Source organism: Haliaeetus albicilla, chromosome 3, assembly GCF_947461875.1.
Source record: "Haliaeetus albicilla chromosome 3, bHalAlb1.1, whole genome shotgun sequence".
In the NCBI taxonomy this organism is placed as follows: Eukaryota; Metazoa; Chordata; class Aves; order Accipitriformes; family Accipitridae; genus Haliaeetus; species Haliaeetus albicilla.
In genome coordinates, this window is record NC_091485.1 from 33,738,390 (window position 1) to 33,751,699 (window position 13,310).

General features: G+C 36.2%; 1 protein-coding gene across 4 annotated transcripts in view; it reads right to left on the bottom strand.

The window, feature by feature from the left end:
- The window catches only part of RB1CC1 (RB1 inducible coiled-coil 1), an 82,190-nt gene that overhangs the window by 53,710 nt on the left and 15,170 nt on the right, over window positions 1-13,310 (bottom strand). For all 4 annotated transcript variants that reach the window (XM_069779330.1, XM_069779331.1, XM_069779328.1 and 1 more), the window contains 3 exons: window positions 12,135-12,262; window positions 9,480-9,606; window positions 9,048-9,218 (listed from right to left, as the gene is read on the bottom strand). In XM_069779330.1, the coding sequence (XP_069635431.1) occupies window positions 9,048-9,218; window positions 9,480-9,606; window positions 12,135-12,205 (369 nt within the window). In that variant the 5' untranslated portion in view covers window positions 12,206-12,262. The remainder of the gene's footprint in view (window positions 1-9,047; window positions 9,219-9,479; window positions 9,607-12,134; window positions 12,263-13,310) is intronic.

The following is a 13,310-nucleotide window of genomic DNA, read 5'->3' on the forward strand; positions in this document are numbered from 1 at the left end:
TCACAGTTTACCAGGGAAAATAAAGACTGGACTTCTCCCACCTCAAAAAAAAATTAAAAAATGCTTCTTTAAAAGCTCTGGGTAGAGGCTTTTGTTAGTTCTATTTTCCTTTGGACAAACTCACTTAGCATACCACAGCTCTAACGTGCAATAAAGAAATGTACATACTAGGCTTAATCTGACCAGACTTTCTGCCCTGAGACATACTCTTAATTAGTGGCCAATGTTTGCTTTTTTAGCTAGATCTATTTATTGTGTTTACACTGGAAGGAAAAAGTTACAAGTTGGAGTTGTCCTATGAAGCTTTATTATACGTTATTCTTGATGCTGCACTGAGAATCTAAGCATTGTCGATTTAAGATTTTAGTTTTTAACAAGGTTGCTTCCTCAGCAAAACACTTTCAAAATGGGGCTGGAGCACCTATCCTATGAAGACAGGCTGAGAGAGTTGGGGTTGTTGAGCTTGGAGAAGACAAGGCTCCAGGAAGACCTTATAGCAGCCTTCCAGTACCTAAAGGGGCCTACAAGAAAGCTGGAGATGGACTTTTTACAAGTGCATGTAGTGATAGGACAAGGGGTAAGGGCTTTAAACTGAAAGAGGGGAGATTTAGCTTAGACATAAGGAAGAAATTCTTTACTGTGAGGGTGGTGAGGCACTGGAACAGGTTGCCCAGAGAGGTTGTGGATGCCCCATCCCTGGAAGTGTTCCAGGCCAGGTTGGATGGGGCTTTGAGCAACCTGGTCTAGCAGAAGGTGTCCCTGCCCATGGCAGGGGGCTTGGAACAAGATGACCTTTAAGGTCCCTTCCAACCCAAACCATTCTATGATTCTGTGAAACACAAAACAGAAGTCACAAGTTACCAAATTTTAGTAGGGAGAAAAAAAATTTACAGTTGAGATCACTTGTTACACTACTGATGACCAGCACTGACACTCTATATCTAGGAGTCTAACCTGTGGCAATTTGCCTAAATTTAACCAAATGAGAAGCTTGTCCCAGCAGTCTGACTCCTAAAAAAGTGAGAGTAAACAAGAGTATTTCCCAGAGTGGCAAATTAATATTTCTTTATTTTTCAGAAACCATGTAACAGAAGGGCATTCTAATAAGTGTCAGGATCTGTCATATGAGACATGCCCAAAGGAACTGCTATATAAAAACACACCAATGCTGTCTAAGTATTCAACCAGGTATTCATTATCAGATGACCTGCAGCTCCTTGTTGTATACACAGGAGATGCAGACATTGCAACAAAATATCCCCTTATGAAAGCAATCATAAATACAATCCTGAGAGACAAAAGATTTTTCCTGAACTATTTAGAGCTCAAACTGAATTAACATTGAGCTCAAAATTCATTAGCCTGAAAACACAGCTAAGTTTCTTTCAAATAACACGTTTTCAAAGTTACCTGTAAGCTAATACACTACAAGTCAAATTGTACAACTAAACAGAGACATGACTGTTTCAGGGCACATATGCAAGATGTTACAACAGCATTCCATATTATCATCCTCCCAAAGTTATTTTTACATGCGTATCCCAAGTGCCAAAGAAATTCTCTCTCGGTGGTGGGGGGCAAGCAGTAGAATTCTTGTCTGCATGGATGAACCTGAATGCAATTAAGAGTCCGCAGGAACCCAGTACTGCTTTTGATTCTGGTTCCTTAGGCAGTATCATGAAATAAGCTCATTACATTCAAATAGTAAAGAATATTACTCTGAATTCAAGGGGGTCCAAGTAGATGGTTCTAACAAAGTTCAAACCACATACAGTAACTATTTGTCCACCTAATCAGAACTGCTTCAGTCTTAGATGATACTAAGCAGATACCAGTGCAGGGAACAAGAACATTATGTTAAACCATTTTTTATTTTTTATTGTTGCATGGAAGGGTTAAGAATAACACACTGTTTCAGTGAATCCTACAACCCTGCTTTCAAAATGTGAGGGTGTACAGCAAGAAAGTGAAGTGGTGAAACTTCTTGCTTCCTTTGGAGTATCTACGTAGCTTAAATGTAGTTAAATTAAAAACTACACAAATATATCTTTCTTATCATTCCATCACCACTGAAGTACATCTTCAAGTGATTTGGCTTGTTCTTCCTACCATCTCCACAGACAACGTTTCTGGGAAGACCTCCTCAGGCTACTTTAGAAGGTTCAAGACCGATCTATTTCACATAACCAGTATGTCTGTATGCAGAAAACAATTAAGCACCTCTCTGCTAAATGAATAAAGTCTAAAACCTGAATTATGTCAGGCATATAAATAAAGGCCTGCAATCCAACATATGTTCTAACACTTCTCTGTAAAGTTGCCAGCTCCAGCACAGAAAATGAAGCCTGCCTAACAACAGGCTTGCTTTTGTCATTGATTTTTCACAGATCCACTCAAGGGTAATTGGCAGACACCCAACGGTTCACAGCACACAAAAATTAACTTGCAGTTGCCTTGTAGAGAGCTATGTCCATCTTACTCAGCCATACCAGCATACCTAGAACACTGACAGCTTCACCGTACCACTGGAATGTAGACCTCAAGAAGCACCACTACCAGTACAATATTAGACAAACCCAGGCTAATCTCAACTTGCTGTTATGCTGAAGAGTAAAAAAAGGCACCTTCACTTCGTAATTTGTCAAGAAATTCACAGGCCCACCAGAAAGATTTTTATCTTTGGCTCGGTGCTTTAACTGAATGTTTACTTGAATTATTTCCCTTGATCATCGTAACTTAAATTTAGGTGATTCTTCTGATTGTAATTACTTCTGTTTAGTATGTTTCAGTCAAAATCAGCAGAAGTAATAAAGTACATTTCATCTAAAATGGAAATTAACTGGTAAAGTGTTTCCCATCAATTTCAAGACTTTGTCTTTGCATCCTACTGTCGTAATTCTGCTAATCTGAATGAAAAAAATCCAGGGAAGGTCTGCCTTAAGTGGGCTTTGGACTTACCTCTAAAGAAAAAAAGTTCTCAGGAAATGCAGGGTTCTTTCCATTCTCTACAACCCTGTGGTAAAAGGAAACAAGTCATCAAAGTCCTCTATTGTCATGTGTCTGAAATCTTGTAAAAAGGACTCCTTATAGGTTTCAGTCACCCTAAAAAAAAAATCAACCTCAGGCCAACAAAAAAGATCCTTGAAATTACACACGCCCATACACTGTAACAGCAGATAAACGCTTCCACAAAAGGTAACCGTTATCTTGCTTACCAAAATTAGTAACCAAGACTGTTATCTCTAACTCATACACCTCCAACTAAAACTCAGTAAAGATACTAGATTAACCACTTCAAGATTTCAGCTTTTAAAGCCTGTAATTAGAACAGTTAACTTCACTGAGGGAGACTGATATTTCATGGCAATTTCTCTCTTTTCATTAAGACAACTGATTATTCCATTCTCCTTTAATATTGGTCATTTTTGGTGAATGCGTCCTTTGGACACTTGTCCACACAGTTCATGACTTATTACATACTCAGAAATGTTATTTCATCAGCATAATACAGAATAATTTATTCTGTAAGTCATAGCTTAATGAATTTCTTCAGTACTGTTTTCACTAGCTCTTCACTCTGACATTAAAAGCAGGCTTGGAGAAGTGACAGAATTTATCACCAAAAAAAAAAAATACTGAGAAGCTGACATAAACCACCACAGCCAGGGAATCAAACCATGGTACAAGGTAAGTGATAACTTCTACTAGCTTGATTCCAAGCCACCCAAGTCTTTTTCTCCTGGTGAATTTTCTAAAAGCTTGATCTAGCAGTTCTGGTTACAAAGGCCAACCCAAACAAATGCTGTATCTTTTAGTATATCATAGGGTAGATCTTTTAGTACACCTTAGGGCAAACTAAAACTTACTCCTTTTTAACCCCACCCAGCTCAATTACTTTAAAAGATTACAAGATTAATCACTATATCCAAGTTACAAAGAAGTCTGGACTTCTGTGGAGGAGCTAGAAGCGTGTCTGGCTATTAGACTAATAAATCAGCCAAAAAGAATGAATAGCATTAATTTAGCTACACAATTGTTACAAATATTACAATAACTTAAAGAACATTAAAATTTTAAAGTAACTCTTTCCAGGGGGTGTCAAAACAGCTTTCTAGAAGCAAAAGAGCATTTCTCTAAGCAGTAGATACGCAGCTTTCAGGAAGTATGACTCTAGTTCTTGGCTTAAGTATTACGAAGCGTTTGGAACTAAACCAAGAATGATCTAGGTACTATGACTACAGCCATGGTTTTAGGCAACCAAATGAAATGACTGCGCATTTTCTCATCCTCGTTCCCACTTCTCAAAGAAAAACTGACTGGAGTTGACAGTTTGATGATGACAGCAGCAGTATCACATGAAATGTGAAACCCACTAACAGAAAGTCCAAGTTTCCAATATCCTTCTTCTGGGACAAATAACATGGGAACTTCAGCTAGATCACTAAAAAATAAAAAATAAAAATAATCCTTTCCTAAAGGCTAAGCTACCAGAAATTATTTTAAGCAGTAGTGTTAAAAGACCACAAGATTAGACAAGACTCATACAATGTAGTTTATTGCACAATGCGCTGTGCCGGGAACAGCTTGTCTTCTCCTAAGCTGCTGTGTACGTAACTTTTTGCAAACACTCTGTGGACCTTATCATCCACATACTGTAGCTCAAGGACGAAACTGCTGAACTGGAAGAGAGGTGGGAAACCAGGCTAGTTGTAAAAGGCAAGCTGTAACCCTTTAGGCACAGACATCAAAGGTAAGGTTTTAGTTAAAGGGAAACTAGTATACGGAGACAAAATGAAAACAGGCTTAGAAAGTTGCTTTAACTGAGATTTAAAAGCCAGACAGTAAATGCAACAAACACTGACCAAAAAGGATCTGATAAAGTTTATAAAACAAAGACATTGTGCCATATGTGACAAAATCTATGGCAAGAATTTCAGTTTAATTGGCAAAGGAACAAGTTAAGGTAACAGACATAGCTTCTTTAAAGCTACCTAATCTTTATACTGTGGATTCTACATAATGAGATCTCAGGTAATCAACAGGAACTGAAGAAAATATGTATAGATGTTAAAATCATGAAAGCAAAAAGAAAAAAAGATGGAGATATCTTGATATGGTAATCACAGTACCATGGAAAACCAAACAGGAAGTAATAAGTTTCCTACAGGAATGATTTTTGGTTAGGAGGTATTAAAATCTAAAAAATGCTACATCTAAGTTAATGAAATCAGTTTCAATTGGATAAAAAAAATACAACGCTGTTTTTACATATACCTATACATATATGGACAAATGGCTATAAAAATGCCAGGGCCTCCACTGTGAACTAAAAGATTACTTTTGTTTATACCTGAATAGTAACTAAGGGTATCTGAAAATTATGGCAAAAAAATGCAGAAAGCAAAAGCAGAATTGAAAATAATGGTCAGCTTTAGACAGGCAAAAAACAATGGAGAGGAAATAAAAGCATGGATTAATAAAAGTACCTGCTAAAGGAGAATCTAGAACTACTTGTTATTGTGAAAAACGTTAAAGGCTGTATACAAAGTATGCATCAGAAAGTGCATCAGAAATATCTGTCCACCCTTCTCCACAAGGTTCAAAATAATGTAAGGTAGAAAAACCACCTTTCATACAGTTGTACAGCATAGTTGCCAAGTAGTATACAGTTCAAGTCACAGATGCCAAAAAATTTTATTAAATTCAACACTTTTCAGGCAGGCTTAAAATGAGGGACAAACAAGATAGAAATAAAAGTCTTCACACCCTGAAATATTCATAATCTTCCACACTCTGAATTTGCCTATTACTGAAGTAGACATAGGGCATGAGGTGTAAGAGATAACCAAGAGCTCTTGCACAGTAACTTAGCAGCCATCTTCTAAACAACTTTTAACTATTTCATATGCTGTTTACAACTTCATATCAAGTCTGATTTTAAAATCATACTGTGTATCTTCTCACCAGAAGAGATACCAAATTAAATAGTAACTGGTAGCTATCAAATATTTTCCCCTACTTTTATATAGTTATACATCACTGTTTCTTATTTTTGACAAGAATAGGTAAGGCTTTCTATCATAAGCAATGATTTAGATTGTAACTTTTATTTTCCTAATACAAAACATTTTTATCCTGTATTAGTACATGTATTAGTAGTAAATACTAATTAAATTTAATTAAATTACCCTAAATAATTACAACAGGCAAAAACTCTCCATCAAGTACTGTCACTCTGTTTTTCTGGTAAAGCAGGTTACTGTCTCTCTAAAAATCAATAAAAAGACAAAGCTTGGATCATTAAGGCAGATTTTTCATGCCCATTTTGCAGGAAGTCTCCCATACAGTACTCTCAGTGTGGCTTTGGATGCATCAATCTCACAACTACAGAGGTTTAGAGCCTTTCTAGCTCTCCCCAGATCTTAATCAATTTTAAGAAGGATTAATATCCCGTGTTCCCTCTTCCTCCCAGCCAAGAGACTTACGGTGAACCTTGAAGAAGATTAATGTTCTAACCACATTCCCTCAGTCCTCCCTCAGTTTCTTCTGAATCACTGCTCAATATGCTTCAAGCAGGCATCATGAAAAACTGCTTTAGTACAATACTGCAATACTCCTTTATACAGTTTTCACACCTTGGTACATCTAAAGTCACGATAGCCTATTTACTAATCTCCCACCATACACGATGGTGTTGTCATTCCCCCGACCTCCCAAAGAAGTACCCAATGCATTTTCACAGCCTAACACAGAGCCTATGGTTTCGAAAGATTTAAAATCTTGGATAAAATTAACTGTGGGTGTAAAGGTGTATCAGATTTAGGAATATTACCACCTATTTAATCCTTAAATAAATTTTTAAGTTTTTCACAAAAGATTCTACTACCATTGTAGCCCTTTTACAAGGAGGAAAGAACTGGAAGAAGTGGGGAACAGAATAATCTTTTTCAAAGTAAATCCGCAGGCTAAAAATAAAAGCTCCATTCTACCTGGATCCATGTTTATAGACCTTTAAATACTAAATTCCTCCCCCCATCCCATAATAATATTAATATAAGTGCCATCAAGTATGGAAAGATTTATTTTCTTCTTGCAAATCAGCTCAGGATCACTCTCTCTAGATAAATTTTTCAGTCACTAGCTAGATATTATAGCTCCAGTTGGCCAATAAAAGCTGTACTCCATGCAGAGACTTTTAAGAGTATTTCAGAAATATGGGCTTCCCTTACAGAAGACTTGCCACCAGAACAAGCCAGTAAAGATCTAAATAATTAATTTAAAAGCAGAAACACTGCAACAATCTTGCTTGCTCTGCATAGTAATACATTCTTCAGAATCAAGGGGGAAAAGAATATAGCACTAATAATTCTTTTCAAGTCTAAGTAGGAGTAATTTTTATAAAATTCCTGGAATATAAAAAGCTTACTCGAGAGGAATTAAATCTGTTCTATCAGTGTATACTAAGTTCACCAGACTAAAACAAAAATTGAGAATCTTCAAGAGCACAAAATCAGAGATGGGATGAAGAAAGAAGATAAAATATCAACAAGAAATGTGAGACTAGGTACCACCACCTTTCACTTCCATTACCCTAAGTAAAGCACAAACACAAAGACCATAGTAATTACTACAGCCCCCTTTCATATCAAATTAATTTTAAACCTTTAACAGGTATCAGTCTTGCTGACTTTTATAATATCCTCTTAACACCTCACAGAAAATGGTTTTAAAGCACTTTCAGTTTCAGCTGCTAAAACCAGAATCCTCACACTCTTCGAGGCACATAGATGAAATCCTCCCACTCCTAGCTGAATTCGCATCGATATCCATTCTTCTCTGTATGACAGTCATATGATTCACAGATCCCTAATAACTCAAGGTCCTATTTACTAAGTCAGCAGTAACTGTCAACAGGTGGTGGAGAAAGGAAGAGAGCCTACTGGACTCAATCCTTGCCTTAAATCAGAAAGTATGTCAAGGTCAGATTATTCAGGCTAACTTTCCTCCTCCTGACAGGTCAGGAGACCAAGGGGGAAAACAGAAAACCCTGTACTATATATGCAAGACTGAACACTTTTCTATGAATTCAGCTGTACGGTACTAAAAACCAGCCACTAGAAGTGCTAAATATTCTTTTGGACTGCATTAAAGTCTTCACTGAATCTAAGAAACTTTACTACCAAGATAACGTGCTGAAAACATATTACTATTGGTTTTGTGCTAAGTGCTACACATAACCGTTCCCCCACTACCAGCTGCCAGAAGTTAATAATAATCTTTGGAGACATGAAAAATATTTAATGCATTGAAGTATAAAATTTGAAAAGGAAAATGAGGGCAGTATTTCCTAACATTAAGAAAAGCAATCAGTCCAGCAACTGAAGGCATTGTGTCACTCTCTTCAAGCTGTTCCTACTGCATGCACACTTGATATCTTACTGACCATGTTGCAGGGAGCTGGTTCCCCCTATCAGAATAATACAGGTGTAATCAAATTGGAATTCTGACAAAGTTTGCTTTCTATGCAAGTAAAAGCCAGCACTCAAGAATGAAAGACCTGAATTTTAGGAAAAGAAAGCTTAGTTTTATTAATTCCTCACCAGTTGTTTAGATATACAAGATGAAAACAGAAGCTTAGCAAGGTGCTTTTAGAAATTATACTGCTAATTTTCTACTTGGGTTAACAATGTTTCCACAGTAACTTTTCTGTTTTCAGGTTGAGGCAGACTGAAAACATTGAAAATAAGGCAGAGCATTAAGGCATGGGTCCAAAGCAACCAGATTGCTTTTATTTTGTAAATGCTGTAAACATATGCATCCATAAAGCTGTATTACAATATGCTTTTGAAAGAAGCTTTGAACATGCTGAAGAAGCATGCACATTTCAATACTTCCCTTGAAACTTTCAGACAAAGGCTCTGAAAAAATACATCATCACTAATATGCCATTCTTACTATCTTGAACAAACTATTTCATAATTTATATCAAGCAAATAACAAAAAGGTTATTTTCCTTTGGTGTGCAAGTACAGTAAGAATTTACTTACCACAGCAAGTTGTGTCCGTGATGCTACTGTATGAAACACTGCAGGCATCATGAGAGATTCTTCTACTTTCAATTCCATCTCATTCTCTGCTGAAAACGTGGTTTTGGGGATAGCTGGTGGACGTTCACACAAGATCATTTCTTTGTTGAATAAAAAAATTGGATTGGTATCCTACATTCAAAAAGAAAATGAAACCGAACACTGAGTAAAGGCAACATACTGTTCAATTACCAATTATTTCATCATGCAGGTAACGTGTCAAGAACATGTTAAAATCTACATGTATAAGCTAATATATAACCATCTGTTTCTCAAAGCAAAGAAATCCAGCAAACAGTACATTACAAAAAAATACTTAAAAATCCCTTAGTAAAAAGTCTTTTTCTTCCCCTATAAATGACAGTTTAGGCAAAGAATGCAGTATGCACTTACTGTTCCAGCACTGTAACTACATACTCTTCTGTCTGGTGCCATACACTCTCCTCCATTGACAACCAGTACTTGGTGCTGAATGGCAATCTTATACTTTGTTTGAATTGCATGTTTCAGATCAGCCACACTGGAAAAAAATGGGAAGAGAAGATGACTCTTATCAGCATACTTGTGTCTCTAATTTTACATATTCCTGTAATAGAGACAAGTGACTTGTCTGTGTCAAAGCAGAACTTTTTTTAAAGAATTATTACTTCTTATTCTGCACAATGACATATTTGTAAGTTCTGTAAGTGCTGTAATGTGTTGCATTCTGGATATCCAGCTTTTAGCTGATAGCTTATTAGAAGACAGCCTCTGCATTACTGGGAAGTCATCAGCAATCTTTTTCCAAGAAGATCCGATAGCACGTTGAAATTCTGGATTAAGTCATATCAGGCATTTAGGATAATAACTACAAAAGTCATATTATGTTCTTTGAATATATACTTTATGAACAAACAGCTGACTGAAACCCTCGAAGACAAGAATATTAGCACTTCATTATGCATAATGTAAGCACAATTTCACCTAATCAACTCTGATTTACTGTACATGAAGTGCACTACAGCAATTAACAACAACAGAAAATTAAACAATCCATATATATATGTAACAAATTCATATAAACATTACAGACACTTTTAATGCAGAAATTAGATCAATAAACCATCCTTGTTTTCATTCACCATCCTTGTACATTTAATTCTGGGTGATGACATCTTCACATTACCGCTTATTTTAGACAGTTCTAGACTTTGTCTTGAAGACACAGGCAAAGAGGAAACTAAACAAGAATTTACTAATATAATACAGTAACTGATCCAAACTATAACACACTGGAGTAGTACCTGTGCAAAGATATTAAAAAGCTTCAGAGTATTCAGTGAATAATCAACAAGCATCAATGGTTTTGATATAACTGGCAGGAAACATAACAATGTTACTGGCTATATGGTACTTGAAAAATAAAGATCAGTTATCTAAAATAACCCTGATTCAATACAATGTCATGAATTCACTACAAATATCTCATGAGCACAAGCTTGTACTTGCTAGCTGCGTTACAGAGAGCATTCACCTACCATATCCATGGTCTTTGGGAAGATAGCTTGGCCTATCCATGTACAAGGAGACAGGCAAAGAACCCAAGAAAGTTAGTCTTGCTAAAAAGAGCAAGTCTAGATATACAGAATAAGAAGTTAAACTGTTCAACTGAAGAGTCTTGGATTTTGTGCAGTTCAGATGTTGGAAAGCTTCTTTCTCAAAGAACTATCCAACTGAGCAAAATATCAGCCCATGCCAGACTATTAGGTGCCTGGTCTGGCAGCTCAGATGCTGTACCTCACTCACCATGATTTGGGAACAGAATGTCTCAACGTACCAGACAGCATACAGGGGTACTGACACATCTGCAAATGACCTGGTAGATCCAGAATGGCTGAGATGGAACACTACTTCATGCTCAATGATACCCTGAGTGTCAGTAGGCTTTGCAGAAGAGCATACAAAAAACAATCAGTGTAGACAGTCTTGGGGCCCTTCAACCCCAAACAAGTTTCAAAATCCAAATTCACTTGTTGAGTCATGAAAATTACAAACAGGAATTCAGGAGAAAGGAAACAACGGATTTGAGCACAAAATCCATGGTAGAAGTCTTTCAAACACAATTACTTGCAGCTCATTCATCACTGATAGAATATAAAGACTGAAGGTAGGTAAGCTTGGCTCTTACTAGCTCCAAGATGTATGGGCTATCATGATATTATATACGATTTACTTATTAGATCAGAGTCCCACATGAGAAGAAAGATAAAGGATACAATACATCCAGTATATCTAGACCGGTCTAAAAGTATCTTTACATTTGCAAGATGCTTTTAATGTACAGTGAAAAAATACAAGTAGCAAGTTTGTTGGGACTTAACTATGATTCTGTAACACTGCTCATGTTTCAGGCAGTTGGGCATTCAGAAGTTCATGTTTTACATATAAACTGCTGTAAAACATTTTGGAACCTTACAACATAGAACAGAACCAACCAGTCCCATCCTGGACACGAGACAAAAACCTATATGCCAGTTCTTTAGCATCCAATCTAACAATATTACCGAGTGCATATTTTCTTCAAGATAAGTATATACTGACAGGAAAAAGAGCAATCTGCAGAATTTCTTCTATGATGCCAGTCAGTAAAAAATAAACCTTTTACACAGGAATCCTAAATAAAAACACCTTCCAATAAAAGGTCACAGAATATCAGAAGTCATTCTGACAGTTTTTCAAAAAAACACCAAACATAACACCAGACTCGGCTAAGAGCAGGTCATCCTCTGTCACAGCCCCAGAAAGTAGATAACCTCACCACTCTTTCATGGGACCTCAAACACACACAATCACCTGCAAGCCATTGAAAACGCTAATCAAAAAAAACCCAACCCAAATTCACTGAAATAAATGAAAACCTATAAGATAACTACATGGACATACTAAAAAACAACTGAGTATCATGTCTCCAGAACTCAGTATACAAAAAGTATATATACTCTTTTTTTTTTTTTTAAACTTAGAAAAAAGCCAAACCAAAAAACCAAAACAATTAATTTACTTTCTTACTTTTGTACAGCAAGTTCCGTATCAAAGGTAAGGGTAGTTCCAGTGTTGACCAGAAATACATATAGCTTCATGATGATTTCTTTATGTCTCTGAAGTTTATAACTTCCACTGCTAAAATCATTTAGAAACTGAAAAAGAATTCAAGTGTTAGTTTCACATACGAGTTACAAAGACAACACGTATATGCTTTTGAAAAAATACTTTTAGATATATAGTGGGTGAATACATCAATCTCATATTCCACAGTTCTTTATTCATTTCCAAACACAGATGCTCCTCTGACCAGAAACATGGGTAAGGTAAGCCTCCACATATGCAGACGGTTAGGAGAACACACAAAAATATACACTGAGGAGAATTAAAAAACAAAAACAACCAAACCAAAAAAAAAAAAAAAATCCAACCCACAACTTTCAGTTGCAGAGGCTACCATCTCAGATCATTACCTGGCTTTTCTCAATTGTGAAATGCATTTTTAAAGCCCCAGATACAGTTATTTCCAGATATCTTTTCTAGATTTTACAAACAGCACCAGATCTATGCTGGAAGTATTCATTCTTCAACTTACAGCTACAAAGTCTATCTGCTCACTACTATCCCTATCCATAGTTTTTTGCACTCGAGACATACAGAAGCATTAGCAAAAAATAAAAATAAAAAATAGCTAAGATTTTGTAGATTTTCTTTTTGTATCTCTCCATAATTAAGTAATAGTTTTAAAAAAATGTTTTCCACTGTTTTCAGCACTAGATAAATCTGTAGCTACTTTCTTCATCACTAATAGCAAATATGGAGTAATCAAAAATGAAAGTGCAGTCCAACACGTTGGATGCATTTTCAGTCCTATGCCCTACAAGCATCTGCATGAGTGACTATAAGCACGTTTTTCCAGTGTACATAACAGATGAGAAACATTGAACTACTTTGTAAAACATTGAGATTTAATCTGAGATTTTACCACTGAAATATTCCGTACTTCTGAGACTTTTTCTCTTCTCCTCCACAGGAGCTCAGAAGTTTATGAATAATTTCCTCCACACTAACAAAGCTACTATAGAAGTACAACTAGCACTGCTGTCACTAATGACCTGACATTTTTTTGATGGGAAAGGACTTATGCAAAGTTAAGCTGTAAAAGTTTCAGCCACTAAGCAATTTTCTTATATCATTATAAAA